The sequence below is a fragment of the Hyperolius riggenbachi genome, chromosome 2 (genome assembly GCF_040937935.1).
Source record: "Hyperolius riggenbachi isolate aHypRig1 chromosome 2, aHypRig1.pri, whole genome shotgun sequence".
NCBI classification, from domain to species: Eukaryota; Metazoa; Chordata; class Amphibia; order Anura; family Hyperoliidae; genus Hyperolius; species Hyperolius riggenbachi.
The window spans coordinates 252,886,408-252,911,657 of NC_090647.1; the positions used below are offsets into that span (position 1 = coordinate 252,886,408).

Genomic DNA, 25,250 nt, shown 5'->3' on the forward strand with positions numbered 1-25,250 from the left:
AGTATTGAGTAGATTTGGTAAATGATAAATTCTTGTGACAGGGAGTGAAGGATAGATTCTAGTGGCAGACCGGTAGTAATAGGTATATTTTAGTGGCAGGCAATGATTGGTAGATTCTAGTAACAGCAAGGTAGAGATCATAACATTCTAGTTGCAGGTAGGTAGAAAAAGGTATATTCTAGTGATGGGGTGATCAGTAGATGCTAGTTACAGTCAGGCAGTGACTGGTAGATTTTAGTAGCAGGCATGTAGTGTTAGGTAGATTGTAGTGGGAGGGAATGATTGATTGTTACTAGTGGTAGGCAGGAATCAGTAGGTTCTACTGACAGATAAATAGTAGTAGGGTAAGATTCTGTCACAAGGTGACTAGTAGTGACAGACCATAAGTGATGAGTAGTGACAGATAGCAATAGGTGATGAACAGCCTAAGATGGTGGTAGAACACTGTGAACAGTAGGAGACAAGAAGCAGTGATTCTGGGTGACAAGTAGTGGCAGATAGTGTGTGACAGCCACTGAAAAATAGAGGGGGACAACTAGGGATCGGTGAACCTGCCTGCAGACATTTGCAAATGCCTAAATCCTGATGCTAACTCCATCTCTATTGACCATTCCAGCCGAGCTGATCTTTGTTTAAAAATCTTATTGGGGCATCATAGGACAAAAGTTAGCCACTGCTAAATGCATGAAGGGTTTGCGCTTATGCAAATCCCGACATGAACGCACTTGCATAATATTAATAGAAAGTTTTAATATTTTTTTTTTATATTTTTAGTGCATTACCAGAAGATCATACACAGAGATATCAAACCATCCAATTTACTTCTGGGAGATGATGGCCACATTAAGATAGCTGATTTTGGTGTGAGCAATCAGTTTGAAGGGAATGATGCACTTCTGTCGAGCACTGCTGGGACTCCAGCCTTCATGGCACCAGAGACACTTACAGATTCTGGACAAGGGTTCAGTGGGAAGGTATGAGCTGTTACTTCTTACAGATGCATTAATTACCTAATGATATTCACAACGTGCTTAGTGATCTATAACTTTACCAGAAAGGCAAACACAATACCTATGGACTCAATTTAGCTGTACTTTTTCTATTTTAATGTGACCATGTAGAGAAATAGAAGGAACTTTCAGCGATCAGAGTTGTGCTGTGTATAGTTGGTGCAGCTCTCAATTTCCGTGCAGGACGGCTAGGATATATGGAGACAAAGTACAAGAAAACGCACTCAGTGTGTAAATTATATGAAAAGTGGCCAGCCCACTGTAGAATGATCTCACCTCAGTGTAGTGCTGGTTAGCCCGTATGGGTGTACCAGCTCGCAGGCTTTGTCACTTTGAGCCAGGGACCAGGCTCGTGGCAGCCGGGATTCCTTCGTTCTTCTCCTCTAGCAGCCGTGGATAGCACCACTCGCCTTGCAGTCACCAGCATTCTGCACCTTGCAGGTGCTCAGTGGCCATGGCGGGCACCTATTGTATGAGTACATACCCTTTTGTGGAGGGATCAGTGTGCAAGCTGTCTTCCTTCTTCAAGCACAAGCGTTACCTGCACTATGCGGGCGCTCGTTGGCTTGTGGTGTATAATGGAGTTGGCAGGGGTGAGGTGCATTTCTGTGCAAACAACAATACACAGGGAAACCGTGTAATGTAAAAATCTGTTTATTGTAACGCGTTTTGAAAGGGATAAAGCAGCCCCCCTTGTTTTCAGACAAATGTTTGAACATACAATGAGACATTGCCTAGTCAATTGGCTTAACGATGGAGGTCACATGCTAGGTAATTTAACCAATAGTGTCACACTCACCATGGCGGCCAGTCATGACATTCTAGGACGTCTTTCCTTGTGCGCACGCGCAGGGGCTCATTCGCTCTTCTGTGCTCACTTCAGATGCTGCACACAAAGTGTTGCGTGCGCATGAAGTTGCGTGCGCTCTGCGCATGTTAATTTCGGCGCCAATTTTAAGTATATAAGCAGCACTGCCCTCAGCTGCAGTGCTGCTCGTTCTGACAGCTTGGCTAGCCTGTTGGTGAACCATGTTTCCTGTCTTGCTGATTCTGATCTGATTTCCTGTTGTGACCTTGACCTGTGACCCCGACTACCGCTGATCTCCGCCTGCCCCGACCTTTGGCTTGTTTCCTGAATTACTGCTGTCTGCCCCCTGCCCCGACCTCTGGCTTGTGACCCTGATTACCGCTGATCTCCGCCTGCCCCGACCTCTGGTTTGTGACCCCGACCTTCGTAGTACGCCGCCTGGCCTGGACCTTCAACCCTCGTCTGACCAAGTCAACTCCACAATTAGTGTCACCTGTTCTCCTGACCACTCGCTGAGGCAATCCCAGTAGTGACCTGGTAGGGCACTAGGCAGCGAAGTTCCACATCCTCCTCCTGGGGTTGTGGTCCTGCACTCCCCTCAAGGGGGTGTGGGTGAAGACCCGTGGTCACCTAGACTCCTCTACTGGGTAAAGCCTCTTCCTTTGTGGGAAAGTCAACAGGGACTGAAGAGAAACCTAACAGTAACGAGCAGCCAGGATGGACACTAGTGGAGCTAGTTCCCCAGTGGAGATCTTGTATGAACTGGTCACGCAACTGCGTGTTTCCGTAGATTAGGTCCAAAGGGGCTATCAAGAAATCCGAGCTCAACTTCGCAGCACACTTCCTGCTTCTGATGGAACGTCAGCTCCTGCCTCGGTCCCTGTCTCTGCTCCTGTGATGCCTCCCCCGGCTGGTGATTGGTCTGTGCCAGTAGAGGGGGCTGCTTCTCTTCCTCCTGAACCCAGACTACCTTTACCTGAGAGGTTCTCGGGGGATCGCTCTAAGTTCAGGTGGTTCCAGAGCGCTTGTCGTCTCCACTTTTCATTACTTCCTCGAACCTATATGAATGAGGAGATTAAAGTTGGGGCTGGTATATCGCTTCTCCAGCGGGAACCTCAGGCCTGAGCCCTTCGCTTGGTGGAGCAACATCACCCTTCTCTCAGTAGTCTCAATACCTTGTTCGAGACTATGGCGGAGATTTATGACGATCCTGGGAGGGGCGCCTCTGCTGAGACTGTTCTCCAATCTCTAAGACAAGGGAGGAGACCGGTGGAGGATTAAGTTATGGAGTTCCGCCACTGGGAAGCAGATGTCACCTGGAACGATTCCGCGCTTAGATTTCAGTTCCATCAAGGCCTCTCAGACACACTTAAAGATGAGCTTGCCAGAGTCGGAGTTCCTGAATCATTGAAGGACCTGATCCACTTGTCTATCCAGATAGACAGACGTTTAAGGGAGAGACGTTCTGAGAGGTCAGGGTCTGTCAGACCAGCCTGGAGTCTGCCTGGTCCTAAAGCATCTTCTACTCCAGTACCTTTTACCCCTACTGTCCAAGACGAACCCGAACCCATGCAAATAGGCCTGGCCCGTCCGGCCATTTCACAGGAGAGACAACGCCGGAGATCATCTAACCTATGTCTATACTGCGGGCGGCCGGTCACTTCCGCATCAACTGCCCAGTCAGACCTTCTGGTGAGCCTGAGTTTTCAGTATGTGCGGGTGGTTTTCCTTCCCCTCCCCTTACCTCCTCTCAAATACCTCTCACCCTCTCGTTACAGGGCCCGCAAGGAAGGACCGTCACGATTAAGGCCATCGTGGACTCAGGAGCCTGCTCATGTTTTCCGAATTGTCAAGTGGCACAACAACTTATGCTTCCCACCTGCCGAAAACGCCTCCCCCTAGCCATCCAGCTGGCTGATGGATCAGCTATCGGCTCCGGTCCCATCACTACAGAAACTTTGCCACTTCTGGTCACCATCCAAGGGGAGCATCAAGAATACTTAAGCTTTGATCTGCTACCTTCTCCATTGTTTCACGTGATCCTAGGAATTGTTTCACGTGATCCTGGGAATGCCCTGGCTGAGAACCCATAATCTAACCATCAATTGGGTTTCTCACGAAGTATCCTTTCCCTCAGACCACTGTTGACGCTCTTTCCATGAGCTGGGACTTTGTTCTCTTTGAATTCTCCTAAGAAAGACATCATTCCTGCAGCATATCATGATTAGAACGTATCCTCTCTCTGAACCTCAGACCTTGAAACTCAAAGACTATATTGAGGAGAATCTCAAGAAAGGGTTCATCCGGCCATCTACATCTCCCGCTGGGGCTGAAATCTTCTTTGTTGAAAAGGACGGTTCTCTTCGACCCTGCATAGATTACCTCTGAACTGCGAAAAGGTTGAGACCACGACAAGCCCGGTGGTCTCTCTTCTTCTCCAGATTCAATTTCCACTTGACATATCGTCCCGGGGCTAAGAACTCTAAACCAGATGCCCTGTCCAGAATGTACCAACCAGAAACTACTGTTGATCCTGCTCCCGAAAATATCTTGTCCTCTCAACATTTTCTGCTTCTGCAGTCTAGCTTTCTGGATCATATCAAACAAACCTCCTCCTGTCTCAGCACGGTTCCGGATTTACCGATTAGGGAAGGTCTTTATTACTTTCAGGACAAGATCTATGTGCCCGCTGAAGCACGTCTGTCCGTTCTTCAATCCTGCCACGACAACCGTTTAGCCGGACATTTTGGGGTCAACCGTTCTCGAGAACTCGAGAAATTTTTGGTGGCCGGAACTATCCAAAGATTGCAACTCCTATGTTTCCTCGTGTGAGGTCTGTGCCCGTTCCAAGAGTACCCATACTCGACCTTGGGGCCTTTTGAATCTCTTGCCTAGTCCAACTTGACCCTGGAAGGACATTGCCTTAGACTTTGTGGTGGAATTACCTCCCTCTGAAGGTTTTACCACCATCCTGGTGGTCGTGGATCGATTCTCAAAAATGGCCCATTTTTTGCCTTTCAAACAGGTCCCTTCTGCCGTAGAGACTGCTCAGGTTTTCATCTGAGAGATTGTCCGTCTCCATGGATTGCCGTCAGATATTGTATCCGATCGTGGAGCACAGTTCACTTCTAGGTTCTGGCAAGAACTCTCCAAGGGCCTTGGAATCAATCTTTCCCTCTCATCTGGGTACCATCCTCAGTCCAATGGGCAAACTGAGCGAACAAACCAGACATTGGAACAATATATCAGATGCTTTACTTCCGCCTCTCAAGGCGACTGGTATCCAGTGGCTGGATGGTGTAATGGTGGCCTCTGACACAGGAGACCAGGGTTCGAATCTCGGCTCTGCCTGTTCAGTAAGCCAGTACCTATTCAGTAGGAGACCTTAGGCAAGTCTCCCTAACACTGCTACTGCCTATAGAGTGCGTCCTAGTGGCTGCAGCTCTGGCGCTTTGAGTCCGCCAGGAGAAAAGCACAATGTAAAGGTTATTTGTCTTGTCTTTTGCCTATCCGTTGTTGGCTTCGGCTGAACTCGCCTTTAATAATTCTACACATTCATCCACGCTTCAGTCTCCATTCTTTATTAATTATGGCTTCCATCCTTCATTCCTGCCTGGGTTGGATGTTTCCTCACCCTGTCCTGGAGTACAGGAGAGGCTCTCATCTCTCCAAAAGAACTTTGATATTGTCCACTAAGCTTTAACGTCTGTGCAAGAAAGCGGGAAAAGGTTTGCTAACAGACACAGAAGAGAAGATCCAGATCTTTCCCCGGGAGATCTCGTCTGGCTGTCGACTACCAATCTTAAACGTCATTGCCTTTCCAAGAAGTTAGCTCCAAAATTCATCGGTCCGTTTCCTATCCTGCAGCAAATTAATCCGGTGGCATTCAAAATATCTCTTCCCGCATTAGGTGGTACCTAATACCTTTCTGGGCCGTTCTTCCCTTCCTCCTCAACCAGTTCTCATTGATGGCTCAGAAGAATTCGAGATAGAAAAAATTCTGGGCAGTAGGAGAGTGAGAAATTCCCTTCAAAATCTCATTAAATGGAAAGGGTATGGAGTGGAGAATTCCTGGGAACCTGAATGTACATGCTCCTAGACTGATTAGATGGTACCATCTGAGATTCCCTGATAGGCCAGGTCCTAGGGGCACCCGAAGGTTGCCCCTGGGGGGGGGGGGGGGGGCAGCAATGTCACACTCACCATGCCGGCCGGTCACAACATTCTAGGACGTCTTTCCTTGTGCACACGTGCAGGGGCTCATTCGCTCTTCTGTGCTCAGTCACTTCAGGTGCGGCATTGCGCGCTGCGCGCAAAGTATTGCATGCGCAAAGTGTTGTTGTGACCTTGGCCTGTGACCCCGACTACCGCTGATCTCCGCCTGCCCTGACCTTTGGCTTGTTTCCTGGATTACTGCTGTCTGCCGCCTGCCCCGACCTCTGGCTTGTGACCCAGATTACCGCTGATCTCTGCCTGCCCCGACCTCTGGCTTGTGACCCCGACCTTCGTAGTAAACCGCCTGGCCTGGACCTTCAACCCTCGTCTGACCAACTCCACAATTAGTGTCACCTGTTCTCCTGACCACTCGCTGAGACAATCCCAGTAGTGACCTGGTAGGGCACTAGGCAGCGAAGTTCCACATCCCCCTCCTGGGTGAAAACCTGTGGTCACCTAAACTCCACTACTTGGTAACGCCTCTTTCTTCGTGGGAAGGTCAACAGGGACTGAAGAGAAACCTAACAAATAGGTTGCTGCATTATTTAAATAATCCTATCAGAATAAAGTATGCAAATAGGGTGAGGACCATGATTCTCTGCTCTGTACTCAATCAGTATAAAGCATGCAAATAGGGTACCCTATTTTCTCTTCCTTTAAATAATGTATTAATTATTTTCACACCTCCAAACTGTGACACTGCAGGCTGTATTCTGTCAATATTAAAAACACAGGCTCTATGCAATTCCAGGAGATAAGACTCAACTGAAGCTAATTTTTGTCTCCTGACATTGCACACAAGTTGCTGGCAACTTGTCAATATCTGTGTGAGGTTAGCCTCACATAGACAAATCAGTAAAATTGCCTGAGCACTGCAGGGTTGAAGCCAGATGATTTGTGAGCAAGATGCAGTGCTGTGGGGTATATGATTCATTCAGAATTATAGGCATAGGACTAACAATAAAGCCAGGTAATAACTTTTTGAAAAGCGTTTTTTCCGTATTCCTCCCAGTTTGTTTTCTTTACATATATTCTATTTTAGCTGCAGAAATCTGTACTGTATTTTGAAATTGGTGTTTAAACATAACAAGGAAGTAAGGAAGAGCCAAATAATAATAACAATGTTTATTGTTTTCCAGGCACTCGATGTGTGGGCCATGGGAGTCACACTCTATTGTTTTGTATTTGGAAAGGTAAGGGACCTTCAAATTTATAGAATCAAGTTGTAACAAATGACCTTCTCTGTTGCACACCATTCTAATTAACTTCCACCTGTGATCAGCTGTATTAATGTTGATTAGTCTAGCATAGAAACCACTATTCCTGGCATGTTCCAGTGCTTGGTGGTGCATGACACTGTCCTGGCTATAAGGAGCTGCTAGATGCATCAGTGTATTTATTGCAATAGGTACATTCATTCTATGCATAGTTCATGCAAATATATTATCCTATGTGTTAAAAGAAGTGGGAGGTTGCACTAGCACTTCAAAGTACAAGTACAGCCATAGAAACAGAACAGTTAGACTGAAGGGATGCATCCTGCCATGTTTCCCTGAGAAGAGTAATTTATTCTGGTTTGGGAAAGATGGACATGGGTTATGTAAGCATAATTTCTAGGGAAGGTGTGTGTGTGTGTGTGTGTGTGCGTGCGTGCGTGCGTGCGTGCGTGTGTGCGTGCGTGCGTGCGCGTGCGTGTGTGTGTGTGTGTGTTTTTCAGGGATCCTGTGGTAGTCACTTTCCATGTGGAACACCTTGTAGGGAAATCAGTTAACCAAGCCCTCATTTAGATTTATGATTTCAACACACAAAAGCAAGCAGGCATGGGCTCTACTGTACCCAAAAGTAATCTCTTAATGTATCCAAAAGATTACAGTACAAGATCCAGGGTGCCTGATACTGCTAGAGTGAGATCATCTTATTTTGTCAGATATCTATACTTCTTCAACATTAACTGCATTTGTTATGTATGTTTTAGTGTCCTTTCATGGATGAATACATCTTGGTGCTTCATAACATAATTAAACATAAGCCAGTGGAGTTCCCAGAACAGTAAGTAAGCTGTGAGTTCTCTGTGTAACTGATAACATTTTGGCTAGATAAGTGCAGAACGTTACATATGTTTCATTTTTCTACAACTTTACGATTTCACTGGTTGGCCAGCCAAGTTCAGTAAAAAACAAAATCATCCTTCACATACATGGGACATTAAAGAAAACCTGAACTGAAAATTAAAAGTCAAAATAAACATACACAAGTCATACTTACCTCCTGTGTAGTCTACTCTTCAATCTATTTTTCCTCTCCTGCGTCCTGTTTGTCCACTGTGATTAATGGAATTCTCCGTCCTCCATTTTGAAAATAGCCATTACCCCATAACAGCTTCCTGGTCAGCACACAGTTAAACTGTAACATCGCCCACTTGAGCCATAGGGAAACATGGACACATCAGTTCTCCTCTCAGCTGTAACTGACAGCAACTGATATATAACTGACAGCAACTGATATATTTCAGTTCTGACAAAATGTTGTCAGAACTAGAAGGGATCACTGTAAGAAGAAAATTGTAAGTTTCTGAGAGGAACTGATGGCAAGGTAACTATGTAATGTTCATTTGAAGTTACCTCATGTGTTTATTTTAAATAATTTACTCAGTACAGGTTCTCTTTAAGTCATGATTATTAAGTCACCTTAGGATTTTTTTTAAAAAAAGTATCTTTCTTTTGCTTCAAGTAGAACAGATTAAATCCAAGGTCCTGCCGTTGTCATGGAAGAGGAATTAGAAGTTGTAATGATACAGAGCTGTATTTGCTTCTCATCACACCTTAAACAGGCAAAGAGAACCCATAAATCTTTATATACACTTAAGGTTTCCAGCCAAAATAATCAGCAACATAATTTAAGATGAGAAAACTAAAGTGTGTACAGGTGTCCTCCAATGTAGCTTATGGCCCCTTTCACCTGGAGCCAAACAGCATGTCTATTGGGTGATCATTTCAGAACTGCCACCCAATACATCTGTGCAAATCATTTTGCATGACAAATCGTTTAAGTGCAAAAGCAAATTTAATTTGTTAAATAAAGTTTAGATTAGCACCATATATGGGCCACATGATCAACTGGAATTAAGTGGACTTCTTACCTGACCATGAGACCCACGACAATACTGTACGTTTGCTTGACTTGGTCCAGTTTACCTGATATAGAAATGGATTATAATAAAATAATGTTCTGTTTTAGATGGTAAACACTTGTATATGTCTTTTTAGCAATTCATGTATTATTATTCCTTGAACTGAAACCCAACCCTTTAACTATACAAGATTGCAATCCTTGGTAACAGTAGAGAAACAAACAATTATTTTTGAATAAGACTGTAAAAAGAATATGACATTTAAATCACAGAACAGTTTCGGCACACTTTCAGCCCTTTTTCTTAAATATATATTTATCATCTGCTTAAAAAGCTGTACTAAGTGCCCTTTTGACATAGCTTTTTCAGTATCTTGTGGGCTTTTTAGTCCTGCTACAAACATTCTCGTGGTTCTGGCTATCCATATCTTAAAGGTGCCCATAAATGGAACAATTTGTCCAGATTCGATGTTTCAACACACTTTTTATGATGGAATTGTATAAAAACTATGCCATTTGTGGCCCAAATCAATGTGATACGATTCTTTGGTTGACCGAAAAAGGAAAAATTTTCGATTTAAAAGTTGGATTTTATGATCGAATCGGAATGTAAAAAATTCTTAAATCATTCCGTTAATGCAGGGGTCCCCAAACGTTTTGGGTCGAGGGCCAGGTCAACATACTTCAGACTGCTGGGGGGCCGGAGTACACATAAAATGATGTAGAAGTCTTTGCGGGCCAGACAGTGAAGCATACCCAGGTGACATCCTGAAGTGGACAGCGGTGTCACCTGATGTGGAATTTGATTGGAAACGAGTGAATTACTGCTTTCAGGCTTCCATGTGGATGGGTGGTGCCGCCAATGCTATTCTATATGCGGACCACCAATAAAGTTGTAGCTGACCGCATCTATAAGTAATACATTTTGTGTGTGGGGGCCGGTAAAAAGGCCTCAGGGGGCCGCATTCGGCCCGCGGGCCTTAGTTTGAGGACCACTGCGTTAATGGGAATAATTGTTAATTGCTTTACGATTAGTTACGGTCATTCAAATCGCGTCGAAAGATCGCATCTGATGAAAAATTGTACCTTTAATGGGCACTTTAATAAGGAAACAGTACAGGTTGGTGCTCTGCATTTGCTCCTGTCTTTTACACCCTTTGCAGAGGTTAATTGGATTAGAGAACTATTGATTAATCACTACTTGATTTAATTTAAGTTGCAGGCTAATTGACCAGCAGCTCCTGAATCTGATTTACTCCTGTGAGTTTATTTTCAATCCCTTCAAATTCCACTTCCTATTGAACCAGAGTTGCATTTTAGTCTAATTTTCTGGTCATCACCATCCTTTTATTAGGGCTGATGTGATATTCATCTACAATACTTCCTCTTCATGGCTGCTGAGCCAATGACTCCACGTTCCAGCAGCACTCATTCTTTAATCCATTTAGTAATAATATATAAACTTTAGTTCAGCAGATTTGATCCTATAACATGCATGTCCCATTATCCTACTTTTTATATATCAATGACTATTATCTGCCAATAATTACCTGAAAGTTACCTGAAAGAACTCTAAGTTATTGTTAACACCCACTCTGCATATTATTTACAATAAACATTTGACAGACTTTGAGAAAATCAGGTCAGAGTTTGAATCCGCCCAATCATAGTGCTACAATATTGGCTTCACACTCAGTATAAAAAGGAATACCAACTTAACCCACACAAGCTGAGAACCAGTTAATACTCATGCACTGTGATTTGTTATTTTCTAAAAGGAAATATTTTCACGTGTTCACAATTAAAGGTACTTTTCTTATTCCTTCATAAACTTAGCATGTTATTAATTTATTTCAAAATCCATTAGTAAAAGGCAAAAAGTAATAACTATCAAGTCGAGATCTATCAGGTTTAGCTCATCACAGTTAGAATAAGGCAAATGTCCTAGTTGGCCAGCACAACCTATGTCTCAACTTTTCTCCATTTTTTAATAATCTGACCCACACTTGTGGAAGTTGTGTCAAATAAAAACCCTGTTACACCTGATTATTTTAAAGATGGTCTGTTCATCCAAATCCATAAAATAATTGTTCTGGATTATACTGTATCATATATTTTTAGGTTTGTCTGTCAATAAGTGTCCCCCCATGCAGACAAAATAATAACATTAACTTTCTTATTGTATATTTAAGGCCAGTTGTAAGTGATGAACTGAAAGACTTAATTGTGCAGATGCTTTCTAAAAAGCCAGAAGATCGAATAACTGTTCCTGAAATAAAGGTATGTAGTAATTCAAATAATAAATCAGAAATTATTTTTAAAACCAGTAGTACTTAGCACAATGAATCCCAGCTGTTTTTTTTGTTTTCCTTAAGTTGCATTTTAAATCTGGTATCAAGCATTTTATAGCATCTTTTTGCAATTTTGTGTACGTACTGAGACCTAAATATTTCCTGTGCTACAACATAAAGCACAACGGAGACATTTTGTTTATATTTAGTAGCAAGTTGCAAGCACTGGCATTACACTTCAACTGTTCCACTTATTACCGCTAGAGGTCAATGCACTGTTACCGCTTTGCAGCAACCTCTGTATTGCTTGATGAAACCAGTCAAAGGGGAACTACACACTCTGCCATTAACAGCTGCTTTTTACAACATTCAGGCCCTTATCCAATTCACTTTTTCTCTTAAGTTTTCTCCTAGGAGATCATTTTTAATCACCTGTTTAAGTAACTTTTCAGTTCTCTGAAATTGAAAAAAGGACTTAAAATGTAGGTGAAAAGGTGCAGTCAAAATTGTTTTCTTGCTTGCTGGTGGCTTCAGAGGCATGTTATTGATAAGGTGTGAAAATATCACCCAGGAGAAAATTCAGTAGAAAAAGTGAACTGCATATGGGCCTCGGGGCCTGATCCAATTCCCTTTTTTTGCCTAAGTTTTCCTAGGTAATATTTTCACCTCTTATCAGTAAAATGCCTTCTAAGCCACCAGCAAGCAATAAAATACTCTGAATACTTTTGGCAGTACTTCTTCACCTACATTTTGGTACTTTTTCAATTACAGAGTGCTGAAAAGTTATTTTAAACAGAAAATGAAAAATTGTCTCCTAGGAGAAAACCTACAAGAAAAGGTGAATTGGACCAGGCCCTCGGTGTCTAAAATTTGGTGATTATGGGCCATTAAGGTTGATTTTTGGTTGTCACAAATGAGTTTCAACACAAAACGTTACAATGTTACATTGCCCGCTCTTGCCGACCAACCACTTCTTACCTTCTGCATGATTTCCTTGTCAGTTGAAAAGACAAACAACCAATTGAAAGGGCCTGCATATGACTAGCATTAGACTAGCAGAATGTCCATTTAATGCACTGGCCCTGCTTGGCTATACAACATCTGCTAATGAAGATGATGGAAGGTGAATATAGATTAAGGTCAGGTACTGTTGTAGGAGGGAAAGGGCCCTTTTATACTTAATGCGATGGTATGCATTAGTATTTGTTTTTTCCCTCCATAGCAGTGCATTGTGAAAAAGCTTTCAGTTAAAATGTGTATAGTGGGAACTGAGCCATATGAAACATGGACATTACTTTGAAATCAGTTGTTTTTCAGTTATAACTGAGAGCAACTAATTAAGGCTACTTGCACACTAAGTCGTTGCGTTAGGTGCCACGTTAAGGTCGCATAACGTGCACCTAACGCGATGCCTGGTGCTATTTGTTGTGGACGTCGGAGTGAGCCGCGTTGTGCAGCTCACTCTGGCGTCCGTGATGCCGTGATGCGTACTCTTGTGCGCATGCGGCATCACGTGGTCCCGCCGGCCAATCACCGCACAGAGAGGCCGCTCCAGGAAGTAAACACTGCACGTCACAACGTGCAGTGAATATTAATTAGCCATGTGCCTGGTCGCTCTCCGCTCCTCCCCAACATGACTGCGCATGTGCAGACAGTCTAACGCGGCTTAAGCCGCTCTAACGCCGTAGCATGCTGCACTTTCTTAAGAACGCGCAGCGTTACATGTAACGCAACGTGGGCTGTGTGAACAGCCCACTTGTGTTACGTTGCTGTGCGTTGGGGAGCGTTACAGGCTGCACGAACGTGCGCCTGTAACGTCTTAGTGTGTAAGCAGCCTAAAGGGGCACTATGGTGTAAAATATTTTAAAATATGTGCAAATATAAACAAATAAGAACGTTTTTTCCAGAGTAAAATGAGCCATAAATTAATTTTTTCCTATGTTGCTGTCACTCACAGTAGGTAGTAGAAATCTGACAGAAGCGACAGGTTTTGGACTAGTCCATCTCTTCATGGGGGGATTCTCAGGGATTTATTTATTTTCAAAAGCACTTAGTGAATGGCAGTTACTCCGTCTAATTGCCAAAAAACTGTGTAGCAAGCAGGGAAGCTGTCCAGCATCATTGTTTAAATCATTTTTAGGGAGTATCTTTATAAAGAATAAAAGCCTTGCTGAGATTCCCCTATGAAGAGATGGACTAGTCCATAACCTGTTCCTTCTGTCAGATTTCTTCTTCCTAATGTAGGTAGAAAAAAACAACGTTTTGTAAAAAATAATACCTTTTATTTCTTCCTACTGTAAATGATAGCAACATAGGAGAAAAGTAATTTATGGCTCATATTACCCCCCCAAAAAAACGTACTTCTTATTTGTCTGTTTGCACAAATGTAAAATTTTACAATTTATCGCCATAGTGCCCCTTCAAGTATAAAAGGACCTTAGTGCTAAATTGTAGGAAGAGGTTAGATTTAAAGAGAAACTGTAACCAAGAATTAAACTTTATCTCAATCAGTAGCCGATACCCCCTTTCCCATGAGAAATCTTTTCCTTTTCTCAAACGGATCATCGGGGCTCTGTATGGCTGATACTGTGGTAAAACTTTTCCCACAGAAAACTGTGAGGACCATGGTCCTGGCAGTTTCCTGTCTGTGAACCTCGTTGCATTGTGGGAAATAGCTGTTTACAGCTGTTTCCAACTACCAAAAAAGCAAGCAGCAGTTACTTCCACTGACATCACCTGCCAGCAGTAAAAATGTCACCATGTGATAAATGTCAGAATGTAAATCAGGAAGAGGAAAGATTTTACAATGGGCAAACACTGAATAAATCATTTATACATACTTATTGTAAAAACAAAGCACTTTTTTATTACATTATTTTCACTGGAGTTCGTCATTAAAGGACTTACAAGCCCAAATATAAAAAAAAGACAAGTACCTTAAACACTTTTAAATGCATGGAGGACGCCGTCCGCGTCCTCCGTGCAGTTCCGCCGGGTCCCCGCAGTCTGATCGCCCCCCGTGCCGCTCCCGACCCCACAGACGGGGTCGGGCTCCCCTTCCTCTCATAAGATGGCCGCCGGAGCTGGCTGCGGCTGCGCAGTCCGCATACACGTTAGTGCGGCTGCGCAGCTCTAGGGCCTCCCCCCTCGATCCACGCTACTGTGCGTGGATCGGGGGGAGGCCAGCTCCGGCGGCCATCTTATGAGAGGAAGGGGAGCCCGACCCCGTCTGTGGGGTCGGGAGCGGCACGGGGGGCGATCAGACTGCGGGGACCCGGCGGAACTGCACGGAGGACGCGGACGGCGTCCTCCGTGCATTTAAAAGTGTTTAACCACTTAATGTTTACAGTACAGTATATCTACTCTCCTAAAAAACTTCATCTAAGCCTCAGGGGAGTAGATATTCGTAACCCTGCTACAATCGCCACTGTGCGTGCTCTCACGTGCTCACGCACTAGTTCTTACTGCTACATGTTAGCCCGGAGATCAATGAATAGGAATGCAGTTCCCATTCATTTTTCTAGTTCCCCGTGTCCATGATTGCACATCAATTAGATGCCTGCGGTCATTTGTAAACACTGTAACTTACACTTACAGGCATTAGTTCCTGTTTGTGTACTAAAAGCATGCGCAGGAAGGTAATAACTGAGGACATCTTGTGGCCAAAAAGTAAAATTACACCTACAATCATTTACTTTAATAAAGAGACCTGCACATAATTTAAAATTAACCCCTTACCTCCCACTCTCTCCCATAAATGCCCAAATAAAACTTTTGCATTTAGAAAAATTTATAAAATAAAGTAAAAAAAAACAAAACGACATAAATACTTACCTTAGGGACTGAACTTTTTTTTACATGTATGTCAGGAGGGTATATTACTGTTATTTTTTTAAATTATGGGCTTGTAAATAGTGACAGACGCAAAAATGAAAACCTGCACCTTTATTTCCAAATAAAATATTGGCGCCATACATTGTGATAGCAAGATAATTTAAATGGTGTAATAACCAGGACAAATGGGCAAATAAAATACGTGGGTTTTAATTATGGAAGCATGTATTATTTTAAAACTGTAATGGCTGAAAACTGAGAAATAATGATTTTTTAAATTTTTTTTCTTAATATTCCCATTAAAATGCATTAGTAAAAAATAATTCTTAGCAAAAGGTACCACCCAGAGAAAGCCTAATTAGTGGCAGAAAAAACAAGATACAGATCATTTTGTTGTGATAAGTAGTGGTAATGTTATTGGCAAATGATTGGGAGGAGCGCTGAAATGTGAAAATTGCTCTGGTCCATAAGGTAAAAATACACTCAGGGCTTAAGTGGTTAAGGTACTTGTCTTTTTTTTTTTATATATTTGGGCTCGTAAGTCCTTTAACCACTTGCCGACCGCACACTCATAACGTGCGTCGGCAAAGTGGCAGCTGCAGGACCAGCGACGCAGTACTGCGTCGCCAGCTGCAGCCTAATTAATCAGGAAGCAGCCGCTCGTACGAGCGGCTGCTTCCTGTCAAATCACGGCGGGGGGCTCCGTGAATAGCCTGCGGGCCGCCGATGGCGGCTCGCAGGCTAGATGTAAACACAAGCGGAAATAATCCGCTTTGTTTACATTTGTACGGCGCTGCTGCGCAGCAGCGCCGTAAGGCAGATCGGCGATCCCCGGCCAATCAGCGGCCGGGGATCGCCGCCATGTGACAGGGGACGTCCTGTCACTGGCTGCACAGGACGGATAGCGTCCTGTGCAGCCCGGATCTCAGGGGGGGGAGCAGGTAGGAGAGGGAGGGGGGAATTTCGCCGCGGAGGGGGGCTTTGAGGTGCCCCCCCCCCCGCCACCCACAGCAGGCAGGAGAGATCAGACCCCCCCAGCACATCATCCCCATAGGGGGGAAAAAAGGGGGGCAATCTGATCTCCCTGTCTGCACCCTGATCTGTGCTGGGGGCTGCAGAGCCCACCCAGCACAGATCAATCAAACCAGCGCTGGTCCTTAAGGGGGGGTAAAGGGTGGGTCCTCAAGTGGTTAACAATCAGGATCTGGAAGTTGGACTAGGCATCAGGAAGTACGATATGTTGGTGGGAGGTTAGGGTAATCCGTTATGGAAGAAGTTCGGCCTGGGGTGTTTTGCCTAAATTGTTTAGGCAAAGCCAGTCAAAGTGGGAAAGCAATGAAAACCCAGACAAAATACCATCTCCGGTACAATAATAGAATTTTGATAATTGCACTTTTTATGCTCTAACTCTGATCCCAAATTAACTAGCATTACAACTAAATGAACAATTTGGATTGCCATGGTCTTAATAATTTTTTTATGATCCTTGCAGTAGAGAAACTTAGTATAGTATTCTACATTAAAATTGCATTATGGTTGATAGAGCTGTCCATCTCCTAAACTTCTAATTTGTTTCCGCCCTGGAGAACTCAATCTTTTCAGTTTGACATTAACCTTTGTGTTGTATTTGATGACTTATAACTGTGCAACATCAATTTAAATGACTTCACAGAAGACTGTATTATGAACTCTGTAATAACACCATAACAGCATTTTCCCTGTAGCATTTTGTAGGGAATCTAATTTACTCTACTTTGTTCTCTACTGTATCATTCTTGCTTTCATTTCCCCAAACTGACATGTTGTGGAATGATGTGGCTGAGATGAGAGGCCGACTTGTTGAAGGAAAAGCTAAACTCACAATCTGCCCATTTCTACATTATGAAAATACTGCTGCCATTCCACTAGCATAATTGTCATTCTTAGCATATTCGCCAGATCCTAACACTTTTTCCATAATAAATGTTATTCACCTGAAGCTAATAAATTAAAGATTTGTCGAATGAAACAAACGTGACACTACCATTGAATACCTGTGAAGTTGTAATGTTTTCAAAAGAAACTAGTGTCACATAATTACTGACAAGTAATGCAGCTAAGCTTCCCTCTGGTCACAGTCAGCATATGACAGCTGCTGGCTCTCACATCTCTCGCATGAGCCAGTGAGTATTTCTCACCTTAAATTAGACTGATAAAAATTTTTAACTTCAACAAGTGTGCAGTAAATGACTTTTGAAGGGAGAAGGGAGCGTGAGGTGTTTGGAAAGCCTGAGCATGCAATACATACTCTGCTGTAACGATTCACTATCGTCATGTTTGCAAAGAAGTGATATTTTAACTGCCTGGCAATTTTAGAATATCATAATTGGCTTTAAACGGGTTAGCCAAGGTACATTTTCATGATATGCAATTCAAAAACTAAATTGTATACAATCTTTAAACTAGAGCATATTTTTACTTTACTTTAACCACTTCGCAACTAGACCTTGTTTCCCCCTCATGGACCAGAGCAGTTTGGATGTTTTAGCTATGTCCCTATTTAATATGACACCTACATGAGATACAGATATACCGTATATACTCGAATATAAATTTTTGAGACCAAAAAAGTGTCTCAAAAGTGGGGGTCTCGGTTTATACTCGAGTCAGCTGCTAGATGGGTCCCTGTCAGTCCAACAGCCACTGTCCGCCCAACCTCCCCCCACCCCTCCCGCCCTCTCTGAAGCAGAAAGTGCATATCTCTGTACATTTCTGTGCCCGTCCATCGCCCCAGCATATGCATAGCCTGCAAACGCCAGGGGACAGATGTCACAGAAGCCTGCAGGGGGACAGACGGACACAGAGCTCTTTATGCAGGTATGCCGGGGCCCCGGGGACAGACGGACACACACAGAGCTATGCATATGCTGGGGCGATGGACGGGCACAGAAATGTACAGAGATATGCACGTTCTGCTTCAGAAGGGGAGGTGGGGTGTCGGGCGGGCAGTGTGACACATAGCCATGTAATCTAACAAGACAGGGCCAACAGCGCTCTGCACGTGAGGGTCGGGTTGGGCAGCTTACAGACACAGTAATCTATATTGGAATGGCTGGTGCAGTGATAGGGAGGGGGTCAGCTAGATGTTCTGCCCTTCTCTGAAGATTTCCTCATTGTTCTGATTTTAATGCAATTGTTCTGTGTTTAATGCCATTGTTTTGCATTCAATAACTTTGTTCTGCGTTTAATGACTTTGTTGTGAATTTACCAGTCTTAGGCCTGGAACCCACTGAAAACAGCAAACGCGAAACGCTACCGCTAGAGTTTTGTCTGAGCGGTTTGCAAGCGGATTCATGCGCGTTTGCGGTCGCGTTTTGCAACATTGTATTTTTTTGCTCAGCGGTTGCGTAGCGTTTTGCGTTTTTATCCTGATTGGTCCTGTGAATTATTTTTCATTTTGTTACAGTGTGCTGAACCGCAAAACGCTAGCAAAACCGCTCAGTTTAGGTTTTGCTGAGCGTTTCCGCTAGCGTTTTAATACTTTACATTGAAGCGCTAACGCTCCCAAAATGCTGCACGTCCTGCGTTTGCATTTCTGGGAAACGCAAATGCTCCTGTGGAAGTTGCCCCATCCATTAACATTAGCCCAGCATTTTGGCAAAGTGCTAACGTATCGCAACGCTGCCAAAACGCTGCCAAAAGGCACACACTACGTTCCCTACCCCTGGCTTATACTCGGGGCAGTCATTTTTTCCAGCTTTTTAAGGTAAAAGTTGGGGGGTCGGCTTATACTCGAGTATATACGGTGTGTATATATATATATATATATATATATATATATGTATATATATGTATATATGTATGTATGTATATATACTGTATATATACAGTGTATATATAAAAAAAAATTCAAAAACAAACGTCTAGTTTGTTGGGAGGCATATTTTCCCCAAGAACAATTTTGTTTTCTATGCATTTGAATTGTGAAAGGGGGGAAAATACATTATTTCTCAGTTTTTACCAATTCCAGTTTAAAAATAAAAAGTGTTACTGTAGATTTAAACCACAAATTTTATTTAGCTATTTCTCCTGTTTATCACAAAACTTAAATAATGTTCCTGTCACAATTTATGGTGATGATACAGTATTTGATTCTGAGATAAACCTGGGTTTTTGCTACAGTGTGTACATTTCACTTTGAACCAAGAAAATATTTTTAATTGAAAAATTAGGGAGAAAATTAACCTGATTTGCTCATGGAACATATATTCCCTTTCACCAATTAGTGCTACAGCAGACCGTTATAAGAGCGTGCACAGGAGCACATCGTGCTTCAGCTACAAGACCTATATCTATGTCCTCATGGCTTTCCTGTAGTCACAGAGAACATGGATATACTTTGGCTGAGGCTACAGTGGTTAAACATTTTTTTTATGTGATATGCCTAAATTACAGCAAATTAACTTGCAGACTAATAAATAATGTAACTAGAACACATCCACAATTATTCTAGAGGTCTCCAATGACTGACAAAGCTGCTCAGAAAATGGGTCTCTCAGCTCACTTATTTGTAGAGCTCTCTTGTAAATGAAGATAATCTGGATAAGATCTATCGATCTATACATTTTTGCAACTAGATGGTAGGGATAGCTTTTCCTATGTACATTAATAATGTTTAAAAAAATTAGGTGAACATTAAAATCTCCTCCTACCCAGGAAGGGAAAATATTTTGAGTTAATGAAAGTGTCTACCAGTTGGTTGATAACCAGCTTGAAGTTTATTTGCTTAATTTCTCCCTCATCCTGTATCCATTATAATTTCACATTGGTTTGAGTTTTTTTTCGCATCTTTATATATTACAGTAAAATCCCTTTATAGTAAACTCCAAGGGATTGGGCAAAGTATTTTACTAGATCAGAAATTGTCATACCCAAGCACATACAGTATACTATTGTACAATGCATCAGCAAGTGAGCACAGACCGCATCTAAGCTAAATTAAAATGCTCAGTGCTCGATATGCAGAGATTTGCATGCAATTATCATGCAATATCTTGCACAGGAAGTATCGGTCTCACCAATGAATGCAGATACAGTACTGATAGTGTGCTCCTCTGTCCACATTTCTGTGCAGGCGGGATGCTACTGTAGCATTGCAGCCATGCACAAGCAAGTCACAGATAACAGGCAATTCCCTTAGTAATCAGGCAGCAGCTTACACAGGAAGCAAAGGTCTAACCAGCTGGTGCTTTTGAGGTAATCCACATAGGTCCAGAGCAGTGTGTAGATAGCAAGCAGGCTGCCAGCCTTCCCATTTACCATGGGTTATGGGTCTCCGGCTGATGTATGATACATACCTTCCACTAGCCAGATACAGAATACCGCAGGTACCAAAAAACAGGTTTGCTATAACAGAACTTACTCCTATATACTTATAATGGTGCTTGGCTGGGACCTGGTTATTTAGTGTACTATACTGAAAGTTTTACTATAACCGAGTTTACTATAACAAGATTATACTGCACTTAAATATAACTATTCAACATAGTCTATGGAGGACTCGAGAACAAAATGTAAGGTACCAGCAGGACTAAGGAGGTGAAGCCAGGAAGAGCCAATACAGCCACAAACACAATAAAAAAAATATCTAAAGCAGGTAAAATGTAGCTTCTTTAAATCACATATAATGCCACATCCTAGCCATGAACTACAGCTTTACTACACTTCCTAAGAAGGACGTATAAGATGATTCACAACTAGGGAACCATGAATAAGAGGTCTCATAATTAAACAATAGCAAAATAATTAATATTTTCAAATGTATCGAAGTCCAGGTACACAAATTTGGTGAGTAAATCGTGTCCTAAGGCAAGATACCCAAGGGTAGTGGAAAAATGCATATCTTATGATTGGTCTAGAAGGTGGTGGTCCAGAAACCATCTTTCCCTGTTCCTTGGACAATCTAATAGAGAGAACATTATTTAATCTACTGTACACCTGTATTCAAATAACACTTGTTCCATCCCCTTTTATTGGGAGCTGTCTATGATTATAATATTCTTTTCTTGTCTACTAAGTATTAAAGGATTCTGATTCAAGTTTGTATGTCCAAGCAACTTCAAACTGTGAATTCCTCCTGATGAAGTAAACAAAAACCCACTATTTGTTCACAAAACACGTCAAGTCTCTTAAGCTTGGCTTTGAATGATTAATAGTAAATTTCTCGTTCTATCTAGATTCTTAATAGTAAGATTGATTAAGCTGTGGAGTGCCCCTCCTCATGAGGCAGTTATACCAAAATCTAAAAACTGTATAAAAATGATTTTTAAAGGGATACTATAGGGGGGTCGGGGAAAAATTAGTTGAAGTTACCCGGGGCTTCTAATGGTCCCCGGCAGACATCCTGTGCCCGCGCAGCCACTCCCCAATGCTCCGGCCCCGCCTCCGGTTCACTTCTGGAATTTCAGACTTTAAAGTCTGAAAATCACTGCGCCTGAGTTGCCGTGTCCTCGATTCCCCTGATGTCACCAGGAGCGCACGGTGCAGGTACAGACCATACTGGGCCTGCGCAGTATGCTCCTGGTGCCATCAGCGGGAGTGAGGACACGGCAACGCCGGAGCAGTGGTTTTCTTTAAAGTCTGAAATTCCAGAAGTGAACCGGAAGCGGGGCCGGAGCATTGGGGAGTGGCTGCGCAGGCACAGGATGTCTGTGAAGGACCATTAGAAGCCCCGGGTAACTTCAACTCATTTTCCCTTGACCCCCCTACAGTGTCCCTTTAAGTAACACTTTAAATTATTTAAAGGAAATGTGCATATACTAATTGATTTGAATGTTTTTGTCAGTACAGGAAAGATTTTCCTGTGAGGCGGAACTGGCCACAATTGTTGTTCAAGTACTGTTTTATTGACAAGTGTGTCACCCCGATCAGCCTTGCCAAGTTGCTCAAAAGCACTTCATACTGTAAAATTAATGCAAGCAAAATATGTATCATATTTGCATTTCACATTCTTTTATACATCTTAAATGTATTTACTTGTATGTATCTTGCTTCTTGTAAAGCACATACTGAAAGTCCACGCACACTTACATTTACTCAGTGCATCATAGGCATTTCTCATTGAACATCCACATTTATAAAACAAACAGTTGGTTTACCCCTTAACTTACTGCAAACCCATTATATTTCCTTTGGACTGAAAGCTATTACCATATTGAGCAGCAGGTTTTTCTGAGCAGTCGACTACAGTATTGTCATATATGAGAAAAATTGTTCCGTTTTTTAGATCCATGGACACGTGGATACATAGCAGCTGTGTATTAGCAAGAATCTATAGCCCAGTCATTTTATTATGACAGATGTTTGCTGCAGTAAGAAATTGTGTTTCAGGGTTGTCCTGCAGTGAGCGGGGTCAGATCTCTGCATTTCACAGATGTATGCACTGTACACAATATATTCTGCAGAGCTCATAGCACTGAATGCTGTTTTGTTCGAGCGGTATTTATAGCAATTGACAGCACATACTAAAATGTTTCAGCATAGCCTGTAGTTAACTCCTACTGTACATGGGTCATTTACAGCACACAGCATTATAGAGTCCTCTTTAGTTGTCAATAGCATGGCTTGATTCTTCCTTATACTCCAACTGTAGGTGACATCATTACCGCTAATTATCTCTGAATGCCGTTCTACAGTTCAAAATGTCAGCAGCATAAAAATATAACTAGGACAGATGGACTCTCACACTTCAATTGTTTAAATTAATTTCAAAAAAACGACCCTATCTTTTAAAAAATGTAAAATAAATTAAATGAACAGATTATAATATACCAGTTTTAAAACAAAATCTAAGCAAACAAAATCACCAAGTTCTTGGCTAATATAGAGTCTGTATCACACTGTTCACACATAAGCATCCTCTGTCCAGATATGGGGTCCCCTATTCACCTCCTGTGTGTTATTACACTTCAATTCCACAAGTCGCACCTCAAAATAAACAAAATGCTACATGTAGGGTAATATCCTAACATTATGCTAAATTCTCTCCAATCTGTGCGCCACCTTGGACCCTAAACTTACACAGCAAGAACAGCGGAAGTGTAGTGATGCGGGGTCTTTGTGCGGCTTTGTGGGACAAGACACCGTAGGTAAATATAACTTTTCATTTCAGCAGCGCTGCAGGATTTTGTTTTTCAGGATGAAGGTCCTCTTTTTTTTAAGGATTTCAAAATTACTTACTGAAGGAATGCCTTATGGCTCTTTTCCATTTGCAATGCAGAGCCGTGCACATGACTTCCAGGGGGCCGCGCTTGTGATCCCATTCATTATACTGAATGGGATTGCAGAGGGCAATCTCCCCAAAATGCAGGCACCATGCGCTGCGATTCACTGGTGAATCGCAGCACATGTATGGAAACAGCAGACAGTGCAGTCTATGGGTCAGAGCTGCCAGCGGGATATGGAGAGAGAAGAAGAGGATGCTGGAGGACCTTGTGGGCTACGGGGGGCTGGAGGAAGCCCCAGATAGGTCCAAATTTCATTTTTATTTAGTGCTTAGGGTCCCTTTAAAACAATCAGTAGATGTCAGTTCACTGGGCTGTCAATTTAAATACCTGATGTGCAACAAATGTTGAAACAAAGAAATATATATATATAGAATTGTTGTATAAATTAGTGCTTGTGTTTTTAAATCTGAAAACTACATGCTCAAAGGAGTTACTGACTTATTTAAAAAGTAACATTTTTATGTGTGGTCAGATGTTGCCATGCCAACTTTTTGCTGCTACTCCTTAACAACCACAAACTCCAACAAATCCACCTCACTGTTAGAAAATGTATTATCTTTATCATGTACTTCATAATGTTTTACATCTGCTTCTCTGTATATGAATTTCATTAACACAAGTATAATTATTTTTTTCAGCATCGGTGATAAATTACTTGAAATCAATTAATGCCTTATGTCTTCCTTATTTCTTTTGAAGCATAACAAAGCAATTCCTAAAGGCAGTGATAACATCGGCGAGAAAATGTGCTATAATTATTATGGATAGCACATTCTGAAAATGCAATGAGATGTTTTAATAAAACCATAGCAACCCAATGTTACGCTGCTCTCTATTTTTATTTTGATCAGCTTCATCCTTGGGTGACAAGAAATGAGGAGGACCCATTGCCACTGGAGGAAGAACATTGTTCAATTGTGGAAGTGACAGAAGAAGAAGTTAAGAATTCAGTCAAACTTATCCCAAGTTTGACGGCTGTGGTATGAGCCCTCTTTAGGAAACCCTACTTTTGTCATTAAGTGTTGTTTGTTCATAGGACAGCATTTTAGGCTTGAGTTTCCTGTGACAGCAGAAATGCAATGGATCGGGACAGCGGCATTGCATGTTATGCTTGTGTTGCGTTGGGTACAGTGAAGTATGCAGTCAATTAAATACATGCTTCACCTCTACTACTAATGGATGCATTTACCGGTAATGCACTGCATGCAATGCGTTATGACCCTGAAATCTGTTATGCTGCATATATTAGGTGGCAAACTTAGCAGCCTTCACCTGAATCATACAGAAAACAACAAGACAACTAGAGCGCACCGCTGGTGCAATAACTTTTTTTACTTAAAATTGACACGCTGGTAAAAGTTACCCCCTCCCTCAAAACAGCTCCAGAATAGCAATAAACACATTGGGTCCAATCCACAATTTTCTATTAAATTTTCTCCTAGGAGATCATTTTTCATCCTCTGGTTAAAATAACTTTTCAGCACTCTGCAATTGAAAAGTACCGAAAAGCAGGTAGGCAAAATTATTTAAAAAATGTTCTTGCTTGCTTGTGGTTAAAAGGCATTTTATTGATAAGATGTGAAAATATTGCCTAGGAGAAAACTTTGGAGAAAAAGTGAATTGGATCGGGCCCATTGCCTAGTTGGCCAGTCAAAGAGCGTTAAAGATATCAACTTGATATTGGAGTGGGAGTTAAAAA

The 25,250-nt window shown here is 42.4% G+C and overlaps 1 protein-coding gene across 6 annotated transcripts in view; it reads left to right on the top strand.

Annotated features, from left to right (window-relative positions):
* The window catches only part of CAMKK1 (calcium/calmodulin dependent protein kinase kinase 1), a 350,786-nt gene that overhangs the window by 274,358 nt on the left and 51,178 nt on the right, over positions 1-25,250 (top strand). For all 6 annotated transcript variants that reach the window (XR_011026205.1, XM_068268513.1, XM_068268512.1 and 3 more), the window contains 5 exons: positions 775-974; positions 7,173-7,226; positions 8,009-8,082; positions 11,355-11,442; positions 24,403-24,531. Coding sequence is in view for 5 of the 6 variants with exons in the window: in XM_068268513.1 (XP_068124614.1) it covers positions 775-974; positions 7,173-7,226; positions 8,009-8,082; positions 11,355-11,442; positions 24,403-24,531 (545 nt within the window). In the remaining variant the exon portion in view is untranslated. The remainder of the gene's footprint in view (positions 1-774; positions 975-7,172; positions 7,227-8,008; positions 8,083-11,354; positions 11,443-24,402; positions 24,532-25,250) is intronic.